This window comes from Pelophylax lessonae (genome assembly GCF_965119305.1).
Source record: "Pelophylax lessonae genome assembly, chromosome: 1".
Lineage (NCBI taxonomy): Eukaryota > Metazoa > Chordata > Amphibia > Anura > Ranidae > Pelophylax > Pelophylax lessonae.
Window position 1 is genome coordinate 579,247,587 of NC_138768.1, and position 12,185 is coordinate 579,259,771.

Consider the following 12,185-nt stretch of genomic DNA (forward strand, 5'->3'; position numbering starts at 1 on the left):
ATTGAAAACTCCTTTTTATCTGAACCACTCATACCTCCCATAGAGATCTCACATATGCAATCATATATCAGGAGATCCATATAAATAGAGGTTAATATCAACCCAATTCCTGACACTTTTTTATTATATATTTTTTATATTTTATTTTATTTTTCATTTTTATATTGTATTTTTGTAATAATAAAGTTAATATATTGCATTTTATCTAACATTAAAGTATTTACATATAAGATGGCTGGTAGCCTACCGGGATATGTAACCAGCAAACCCACGATCAACATACATTGATAATTGAAGATCTATAACCAAATTCGGCTAATATACCAACTAATATCAATTACTGCCCCATATTAGCTTGATAAACATAGTTGCGATAGTAACCAAAAAAACAATATGGCCGCGATGCTAATATACTAACCAATATCAACCACTGCCTCATATTAGCTTGAATTGACACAGTCGCTGTAGTAACCAAAAAAACAATATGGCCACGATGTAGATGATCAACGGGGTTGCCTAGTTACATTAGGATATAAATAGCGGGAGTATGGACGGAGTGACGTAGCTCCTGATGACGTCAATGCTGATGAAACGCATAGAGCTAGATCGTATGTCGCTCCGTCACTTTCGCTAAAGTGGTTCCGCACTTTGTAACGCATCTCCACCCGGATATCCGGCTCGCACACTGCACCAGCGGCTGGAACAACTAAACTGTAACTGTGAGTGGATATTTCATTTCTTAATAAATTACACCAAACGTACTACACTATGGGCTGTCTATTCTCTTCCATCTGGGGCATAATCTGAGGGATACCCCTGGGATAACGCTATAGGTTCCAGTGTATCTTGGAGGCATCCATTTTCCACCAGGACTGGGACGGATAGGCTAATAACAGCACCCAGAGGGAGAAACACAGAAATATTTATACGGCTGTGCAAGGCTTGCTACCCCAAGAGGGGAAAGCATTGCGGTGAGTGCAATTTCAATAGGGGCAAAGCACACCGCACTGAGCACAGCTAAGTATATTATCGCCCATTCCCACACCTTTTGGTTATGTTCTTATTGCTTCTGAGCACTTTTTAAACATCACTTAACGGATCACAAGCTTGCAGTGTTTATTCTCTCCAGACTGTTCCTTGCACACAAGCACATTTTGGATCAATGTGGCTGATTGTCTCATACAGCCTACAGTAATAGAATCTTTGGGATTGAATAGAAGGACGTTTATACCAAAACCACTAATATTTATTGAACAAAAGGACTTTTATATCACTATTGTATAAAAAAAATGGTTTATACTTGTATACATCAGTGATCACCTATTGCACTAAGCACCAGAGCACTTTAAATTTATATTATATTATATTATGTTGTTCAAAGGATTTATCACTTTTTGATCACATCATTGTCACTTTTTATTGGTGTTATATACATCAGTTGGTCACCAGCACAATTTTATATTGCTTTATTGCAATAATTTAGTATATTGTATACTAGCGTACCATTATCATTTATATATTCTGTTATTTATACTTAATTTTCATCATCAATACTGGTTATTACAGATTGCACATAGCACTAGAGCACTTTAATACCCACATCACACCTATCAAATGATTGTTTATCCCAATATCCAAGAGTATAATTACCCAATATATATATACATTACATATATAAGCACTATCATCTTTCTATACATATCTACAGAAGTAGCGCCACCATCCTTTACTACCAACATCTCAAACCCCCTAGAAAAGACCTTGGCAGGCAGTAATTTGGCCCGGGCACCATGGATACCGGTGGGTAACAGAGGACTCTCAGATTGGACCTCTCCCTTTACTCGGCCAACTCTCATGGTGTGGGACAGATTAAATACTAATGGTGGGTATGCCACTAGGACTTCCCCTCTAACACCTCTTGGAGGCTTTCCATGGTTTTCTCCAGGAGAGGATATCTGCTTTTTTTGTTCCTGGGGGGTAGATGGGAAAATGTTGTATGCTAAATTTGCCCCTGATGGGCGATTATTGTCCGTGGACACCCTGCAATCCTTCTATGACGACTTTCCGATGTCATTGTGGAGGTACAGACAACTGACAGGCTTCCTCTCTAAACTACAGCCATCACTGTGCTCACTGGGTACATTATCCCTCTTCGAATCCTGGTGTGTACGTCCCTTAGACTCTAAACATTTGCTATCCGACATGTACAAGTTGGTGCTTGGGGCGCATTTGCAGACGAATCCATACTATATTAAAGAATAGAAGAGGGAGTTGGGGATGGAATTTTCGTCACAGATTCACAAAATGATGCATCTGGCCCACGTTTCCTCCATCAGTACTCGCATTCAAGAATCCTTGTACAAGTTTCTGACTAGATGGTATAAAACACCCTCACGCTTAATGCAAATGTTTCCAAGGTCTGGCCCCTATTGTTGGCGCGGCTGCACCCACCGTGGTACATTCCTTCATCTCTGGTGGGATTGTCCAAGGATTAGGGCTTTTTGGGACTCAATAATTCCTTGGATTCAGAAAACATATGGCCAGTTAAGTATGCACTGCTTCAGTTCCTTTTCCATGATGTTAGGTCCTCCATCAGGCGGTACTTGGGACTCAATAATTCCTTGGATTCAGAAAACATACGGCCAGTTAAGTATGCACTGCTTCAGTTCCTTTTCCATGATGTTAGGTCCTCCATCAGGCGGTACAAGTAAAATGTAACTCCCTATTTTTTTAACACTGCCAAATGCCTAATCCCAAGATACTGGAAACAGGTCACTTGTACCACTAAGTGAATTGAAGAGAGAAGTGAACCACATCATGAAGGCTGAACGTTGGTTGTTTAATGTTAAGGACGAGTTGGACTGTTTCCGTGATATTTGGTCGGGGTGGATGTACAACTTTGAAGAGATCCCTGATGTCTAAATATATCCGCCCCTAGATTGGTAGCTACTCCCTTAGTCCCCCACTCTACTCCCAGTCGACACTAAAGGCCCGTATGCAGTCTTAGATATAATGGAAGCATCCCTGACTCTACTTGGTTATAACTGACTTTGCTTTCAATAAGTTTTCACTTCGAGGTATTTGTCCCCTGACTTCCCTTCTCTCTCTTTTTCTTTTCTTTTTCTTTCCTTTTATTAAAATGTATTGTTTAGTGGTACTGGTCTAATATTTTACACCTTTATATATGCTGACGACTTCCTGGTTAAGCATTATGTCCTATTTCTGGATATGCTGATCCAGTTCGCAGGTTAGACTTTGATGAGTATATCTAGTGATGTACTACATTGTTTGGCCCAGGGGCAAAATCTGTTGATATGCAATCTACCCTGTTGATCTACTTAGCTGGATATTGATTGGGCTCTTACCATGTGTACTTTCCTTATTATGTCATTGTTTTATATAAACTTTTAATAAATAAAGATTATATAAACAAAATATAATGCTACTAACTCCTAATTTCCCCTATAAATATACGTACAAGTTTTATTTATTTTTCCGAATTAAAAGGAAAACCATGCCCACAATTTTGAAACGTCTAGCTGGAGACAGAATTCCCTAATTATATATGCCCCATGTATTAACTGTATATAAAATGTCTTGGGAAACTCTATAATCAACACCATATATTTATAGGGAATTTAAACTAACAGATTCCCACAAATATAATAATCGTTGAGCTTTATCAAACTTTTTAGGCTTGCCCTACCATTAAACACTTCTGACAAGTCATTCATATACTAGCACATACCCCATATTCATAACACTCCTGAGATTTTGGGGTTGGCAGATATTTCTCAAAATTTTGGTTTGCCCTACCATTAAACGCTACTGGTGACAAGTCATTCATATAATATGACATACCCCATATTCCTGAGACTCTTGGAATTTTGGGGTTGGTTGGGCAGAATGGTCAACGGTTTTTAGAGGTGATACATGCTTAGCCCTCCTTATCTTAGAATTTGGCAGAAAAACAATCTTCAGAATTGGATCCTTCCAGATCCTCCCTCCCATTAGCAGTTTTTGTAAAAGCAAAATGTAAAATATCATTAGGATGAAGTGTATAGAGACTGCACGTAACAAACCCTTACATATCAATTTGTTGAAACGTAGGAAAGCTTTATCAAAGGTTTAAAGCCAAACTACTCCAAAGTTTTAAACGTACAACCTTGTACATAGAAAGGTTGTGTAGCAAGTAGTCACAGCCTACATGAGGGTGGCAACTCTTCTCTGAAATCAGGAACATTGCTGCATTGTTGCCACGCCATCCTAGGATGCTGCATGAGGTGGACTTCACTGGCAGGCTCAACAAGTATTTGTGGGACCTTACAGGGGGAATGTCAGAGAATCAGATGTTTGTCTTGCAGAAATCCGCATGCGCACAGAATTATTTGCAGAATAGGAACCAGGCGCATGCATGCTCACAGGAATGCGCATGGGCACACACACACAGTGCATGTTGGTGCCAGATAGGCTATTTAAGGATGCTTCTGGTCATGCTTAAGTGCTGACTGGTCTTTCAGCTGTTCCCTGCATCTTGCATTCTCCCTGTGTGTTTCTCTCGTTGTTGACCCAGCTTGCCCCTGACCTGATCCTGGATCCTGCTTCTCATTTGTCGCTTTATTACTGACCCTGGCTCTGTTGCTGACTTCAGGTCTACTTATGATTCAGTACCTCGCTGCCCGTTTGTTGATGACTCTAGCTATTCCTGTGACCACACTGCTACCTCTGACCCTGGCTGTCCTTCCTGCTCGAGTGCTTGCCTGGCTGTCCACTGCACCTGCTCTGCATTTCGCTATGAGTTCTGACAAGCCACGCATCCTGAACCTGCAGTACAAGTGGAGTGCCCTTTAATCTCGGCTGGTTTTCCTGAGTTCAGCTTCTGTTCCTGTCCTGATTGTCCATCTGCTTCCCAGGATCTCCTACTCCAGCTGCAAGTTCTCCTATCAACACCTTCTGTCCCTCGGTACCCTCTGTTCCACTCTGTGGGGCAAGGGATGGAGAGATAAGAGAGGCCGACTTTGTCAGATCAGTTTCCTATCAGGTAAGTGATAAGGACTAGGGGTAAACTGTATGTACAGATAAAAAAAAGTGCTGCAGCACAAGTTGTTTTTAATTAATGGTCGTAGTTCAAATTTAGTGATTATAAATGCTATTTCCTCATTTTTTTTAAGGTACTGTATTTATATAATATCATAAGAAAAAATTATCTAGACATGTTCACTTTATTTCATGCCATAGGGCAGTTTACAATCCAATGTCCTTGTCATAGCCACACATACACAACCTTTAGGGTTGATTTAGTCAGAAGCTAGTTAAAGGAAACCTATGCTTACAGAATTATGTAGGCTGCTACTATTGTTGTCTCATTCCAATTCATCCATGCTAGTTGATTGGTTCTTGCTGATCCAGAAACATCAGTATGTTCAGGTATGTGTCAGGCAGTGCTAGGACAAGGGACTTCTTGCACCCAATGTGGAAAAGCATGCATTTTATGTTTAGGACTAAAAATGTATGGGGTTTTTTTGTCTGGTAAATATGAAATATTGCATACTTGTTCAGAGAGTGCGGGTGCTGTTGATTGGAGCACATTAAAGTGAACATGTCAAACCACTGTAGACGGGACCACTGCACTGCATGTGTAATATCTGGATCTTCAGCATTCTACTGGCATAGACCAATGTGACTAGCTGGGGAGGGGGATGCAAAGGAAAAAGTGAATGTTGGCAGATCAGACTAAATCATTTGATTAGGACCAGATGAAGAGTGGTTTCTTACCTGTGCATTGACAGTGCTGTATAACCATTGTACAATAATTCTTCAGTAATACTTTTTTTTAGACTTTAAAAAGCAACAGCATGAATAGCATAAAAGAAAAAGACTTTTACCTGCTGCCACAATTATAATATCTGCTAGCTGAGTGTGTCTCTTCAGTAGATCTTTCGGAGTATATCTGTGGGTAATTGTTACAGTTGCATCACCTTAAGAGAAATTATAAAGTTATACATACAGTCTCATCATAATGCTTTTATCATATTTAATTTCACAGAGCTATAAAGGATTATTATCAATATCTCATAGCTCCCAACTGTCCTGATTTTCAAGGGACTGTCCTTGATTTGAAACAAAGTCCCCATCCCTCTTTCCTCCTCATTTGTCCCTCATTTTGGTCTGATCTATAGAGTTGTATTTAAAATGCACTTTTTATCAAAAAGTGTTTCCCAATGCAAAATATTTCATCCAATTTCTAAATTGCTAAATTTTCAAATATTTGTAATTTTCAAAAGTCAGTATAAAGGAATAGTAGTGGGGAAGAAAAGTACTTGTGGATTTAATTATTTTTATTTTTTTGTATAATTCTCCTTTAACCACTTCCGCACCAGTCGTACAGGTACGGCCCTCGCCTGGGTGGAGCTAGGGGGTGATTGCTCGCCACCAGAGGCACACTCCCGCCCCGCTCGTCAGCTGGGGAGCCAGCGCGTGTGACCGGCGGCTCCGATGGCCGCTGGCCACTCGCAATCTCCCACAGCAGTGAGAGAAGGACAGATGGCTGATGTAAACACAGCCGTCTGTCATTCTCACTGAAGTAATCACAGAGGCTATGTGATCCTGCTACATAGGATTGCAAGTCTCTGTGATCATTTCACAAGTCCAACCCCCATACAGTTATAATCGCTCCCCTAGGGTCACATTTAACCCCTTGATCACCTATACTGTTAACCCCTTCCCTGCCAGTGTCATTATTACAGTAACAGTGCATATTTCTAGCACTGATTACTGTAGTAATGTCACTGGTACCCCCAAAAGTGTCAAAAATGTCAGTTAGGGGTCCAATCTGTCCCCCGCAATGTCGCAGTCCCGCAAAAAATCGCAGATCGCTGCCATTACTAGTAAAAAAAAAAAAAAACATTAAAAATGACATAAATCTTTCCCGCAGTTAGAAGACACAATAACTTTTGCGCAAACCAATCAAAATATGCTTATTGTGATTTTTTTTTACCAAAAATATGTAGCAGAAAACAAATTGTCCTAAAATGTTAAAATATTTTGATTTTTACATTTTTTTTTTTTTGAGAATGTCATATAGCAGAATATGAAAAATATAGTTTTTTTTTTTTTCAAAATTGTCACTCTTTTTTTTGTTTATAGCGCAAAAAATAAAGAAAGCTCTATCTGTGGGGAAAAAAGGACGTACATTTCGCTTGGGTACAGTGTTGCACGACCACGCAATTGTCCGTTAAATTAACGCAGTGCTGAATCGCAAAATAGGGCCTGGTCATTAAGGGGGCAAATCTTTCCGGTCCAGAAGTGGTTAAGGGGACTGTGTCCTATGCTTGTTTATGTTTGCTACTAGGTGTCCCTCGTTTCCATCTAAAAAATTTGGGAGGTATGATATCTATTCATCGTGCTACATGGGATAAAGTATATAAATAAGAACTGTCAGAGGTAATATATATTATTATTTACGTGTTTGTTTCAGTTCAGTGAACTGAAGCAAAAGGGTTAGCATGACAGCCGTGAAATAAGTATTTTTTCAGAAGGAGAGGTCAGCGATAGCAGCTTCCATGTTTCATTCATAGTAGGTTTCCTGTAACACATAATCTCTAAAAGCAAACCTCTTCTAAGAAACAAATATACTGTATATGATACCCCCAGACCTCATTGTTAAAAAGTACTAATTACCGGGTGGCTTTCCTGATCCAGTGGTTTGAATATTAAAATAACTGATGTTAACACATGCTAAGAGCTCTGACTTCAATCTTCCTTCAAGGGTAACAAAACGCACAATTAACTAGTTCTATAAGAGGGCAGCAATGAAAGCCTACATTTTTGTCAATACAGATTCCTTTTAGTGTTTGTCTAGCTGGTCTTCAGGCTAAGTTCAATCTGGCCAATGAGGCGAGATACCACTGGCATAGCTTAAGGAGTTGCAGGGATCGCAATGGCGATCCCTGCTCCAGGGGGTCTGTGCGGCCTCCCTTTTTACATTTAGTTTCACACCTGGCAGGATGGCATATACTGGAACCAATCCCTGTATTTATCAACTGCATCCACTGAAAGCCGCTTCTCCCTCCCATAAAAAAAACTACTGACACTGTCCACTGCCCTACTGGCTAGAGCTGCACGATTCTGGCCAAAATGAGAATCACGATTTTTTAGCTTGGAATAAAGATCACGATTCTCTCACGATTCTCTGTGTAACAAAAAAATTGGGATAACTTTACTGTTACGTTTTTTTTTTTTATTCATTAAAGTCTATTAATTGCGTTTGAAAGACTGCTGCGCAAATACAGTGTGACATAAAATATTACAACAATCGCCATTTTATTCTGTAGGGTCTCTGCTAAAAAAAATATATAAAATGTTTGGGGGTTCTAAGTACTTTTCTAGCAAAAAAAACTGATTTTAACTTGCAAGCAACAAATGTCAGAAAAAGATCCAGTCTTTAAGAGGTTAAACTTCCTTTCTCCCTGGCAGAGGGAAGGAAAAGATACAATGTAATCACTTTGTTTATAGTTACTGGGAGACTTTGCTGATAGCCATTTGCCAGGAGGCTTTTTTTTTTTTTTTTCCACAGCTGTTCTCTCTGCTATGCAGCTATGCAAAGAATCGAGCATATTTCAGGGTTAGATCGTCAGGAGGGGTGAATCGAGATCGCGATTTTCATACGATTAATCGTGCAGCTCTACTACTGGCAATGCATTGTCCACTGCCCTACTGACACCATCTACTGCCCTCCAGGCACTGGCCACTGCTCTGCTGACACCATCCACTGCCTTACTGACAATGTCCACTGCCCTACTGACACCAACCTCTGCCCTATTGACACCATCCACTGCCCTACTGACACTGCCCACTGCCCTACAGGCACCAACCTGTGCCCTACTGACACTGTTTACTGCCCTACTGGCACCAACCTCTGCCCCACTGACATCGTCCATTCCCCAACTGACAATGTCCACTGCTCTACAGATTGACATCGACCACTGCTCTACTGACACCATTCACAACCCTACTGACCATCCAAGGCCCTACAGGCACTGTTCACTGCCCTACTGACATCTTACACTGCTTTACTGACTCCATCCACTGCTTAACTGATTGACACCACCACTGCCCTACTGACACTGTCCACTGCATAACTGACATGGCCACTGTCCTACTGACACCATTTACTGCTCTACTGACTGACACCAGCCACTGCACCACTGACACCATCCACTGCCTTGCTGACACCGTCCACTGCCCTACTAAAACCATCCATTGCTCAACTGACTGACACCATCCACTGCCCTACTGACACTGTCCACTGCCCTACTGGCACAATACACTGCCCTACTGGTACCATACACTGCCCTACTGACACCAAACTGCCCTACTGACACCAACCATTGCCCCAATGACACTGTCCACTGCATAACTGACAAGGCCACTGTCCTACTGACACCATTTACTGCTCAACTGACCGACACCAGCCACTGCACCACTGACACCATCCGCTACCTTGCTGACACCGTCCACTGCCCTACTGAAACCATCCACTGCTCAACTGACTGACACCATCCACTGCCCTACTGTACTAACACTGTCCACTGCTCTACTGTACTGACACTGTCCACTGCTCTACTAATGTACTAAGTTAAAGTTTTTACAGTGACATTTGTTTTATTATATTTTTTCTAAATCTTCTTCACCATTTAGTTAGGCCTTACTAGTTACTAAAAAAAATGGCTGCCAAACCCTGGTGATTTTTGATCTCTTCCACATTGTTCAGGTAGATCTCCATCTCTCAAAGGTTGCATTCCCCTGTGCCAGGGTATATAAAAGAAATGGAGAGGTATGTCAAAATGTGGACAGTTTCTTCAAAATCTTTTGAATAACCCTCTCAATATGTAAATAAAGATTTAGCCACTTGGAGTTTCTTTTCGCATGGTGGGAGTATCATGGCGCGTGATGAATGTGTTTACATTCAGCTGCGGAATTATAATTTGAGGTGAGGATTCTATTGAGAGTGCATTGTTTCAATGGGTTGGCAATTTTTCTCTTGACAGATTGTCCAATGTTGTTTTAATGGGGAAATCCACAAAAAAAGGGCAGGGTTCCCCCTCCAAAATACATACCAGACCCATGGATTCTGATTTTAAAAGTCAAATTGAAAATAAGCGCACTGACCTCATAATAAAGTCCTTTTTATTCCCTCCCCTCTTTCATCAGGTCCCCAGAGTCCCATTTCTAAATCAGACTCCTCCCCTTTATGTCAGGGTCCCCAGAGTCACCCAAACCTTACTTCCCGCTCCCCCCCCCCTTTCATCAGGGTCCCCAGACACCTTCCCCTAACATCAGGGTCACAAGAGCTCCCCCACTTACATTAGGATATCCATAGTCCCCCAACTTACATCAGGGTTCCCAAACCGCCACCACTCCTGTTATTCAAGCACACTTGTATAAAGTACTCGAAACCAATACTTGAGTAAAAGTACAAGTGCTCGATCAAAAAGTGACTTGAGTAGAAGTGGAAGTGCTCTATCAAAAAGTGACTTGAGTAGAAGTACTAAAGTATTCAACATTTTTTGTACTTAAGAATAGCAAGTAGTTGTTTTTTTTTTTTTAATTTTGCTACTCAAGTATTAAAAGTAAAAGTACCAGTAGTTTTTTTTTTTTTTAAAAATGCTACTCAAGTACTGAAAGTAAAAGTACAAGTACTGTGTTATGTAGTTATTAAAGAAAGAAGTCAAAAGTTTGAACATCATATTGTTTTTTATTATTTCAAATGATTAACTTAAAGGACAATCACAATTCCTTTGGCTGTAACTTTTTGTAAACAAAAACAGATAAAGTATGTCCCTCCCCCCTTTAAAGCATCCCTCCTCTTCCCTGCATGTTTTTTCTCTCCACAGCTTATTGGTGCGCAAAAATCATATATAAACCAATGTGATATACAACAATATATTCCAATAATAAAATAAAGGAAGAGTGTATGAAATCAAAGTCAATAAAAAGTCCATATATATAATGCCATGATGCCATAATACCATATATATGTGACAAAACAAGATGAATATATTTTCAAAGGTGCAGGAATCAAACAGGTGCTATTCCAAATAATAGGTGCAGACTCCCACCACCTTGTGGATTTCCCCCTTACCCGGCGGATGAAGGTAAGTGCAAAATAATATCCAAATAGACTCTTCCAGTGAAACAAAACTGCAAAACCTGTGCTCTCAACTTCCAGTGAGGAAAGCAAAATCAGCCTCTTACCAGAAAAAAGGTCTATGTACGCTTGTGACTCTCCTTGGTTGGGGGAGGTTCTCTTTCCCCTTAACAGCAGATATGTAGACCATTTTATTTATACATACAGTAGCATTTATTTTTGTATGCGCTGATTTACACATGACATTATACACATTTTTTTGAACTTCATGAAACCTGCCATCTACTGTTCTGGCAGTGGTAATTTTTATAATTGTAACGAGTAACTATGCAGCACAAAAACAAAATATCGGAGTAGAAGTATTGAAATCATCGAAAAAATGTAGTGAAGTAAAAGTGGAAGTAGGAGAAAAAAATTCTACTCCAGGAAAGCACAGATACCGCCTTTTGGTACTTAAGTACAGTAGTGAAGTAGTTCTACTTAGTTACTATACATCTCTGTATTCAAGTAGCCAGCATTGGCTGTCAGCGCCCCCCTCTCCACATAGTGCCACTGAGCCAGGAGCATGCGCCCCTTCTGCCCACCTCTCCTCCTGGCATTGCTCACCACGTAGACAAAGGAACAGGGTATCCCAGGAGATATAATTGACCAAATATTGTCATGTTTATATTTGGTTAATGATGGCGACACCAAATATATTTAAGTCAATTTTTGGTCAATTGTGGAATATTGCACCCCATTTTTTTACATTCAGCTAAGGTTACTTGCATATTTTGGAGCTTTCCATCCCGTAGACACCCACAACCACAGCGCCAGGGTTGTAGGGAAGAGGTAATTTTTCTCATCAACATGGAGGCAAAGTGCTGTGCCAGGGGGCTCCCTCCTGACAAGGTACTCTGCCCATGTTGAGGCCATGTGGCTTGGTATGGTTCAAAAGGGAAGGCTGCATTCTTATTGCCCCCCCCCCTCTCTTGGCCAGCTAGGCTAAATTCTGAGATAATGGCTTGGGGGGGGGGGGGCAGTGTATCCGTCCTAA

General features: G+C 40.7%; 1 protein-coding gene across 1 annotated transcript in view; it reads right to left on the reverse strand.

The window, feature by feature from the left end:
• MTHFD2L (methylenetetrahydrofolate dehydrogenase (NADP+ dependent) 2 like) overlaps positions 1 to 12,185 on the reverse strand; it is a 129,392-nt gene that overhangs the window by 26,965 nt on the left and 90,242 nt on the right. The window contains exon 7 of the mRNA XM_082245949.1: positions 5,886 to 5,978. Coding sequence (XP_082102075.1) covers positions 5,886 to 5,978 — 93 coding nt within the window. The remainder of the gene's footprint in view (positions 1 to 5,885; positions 5,979 to 12,185) is intronic.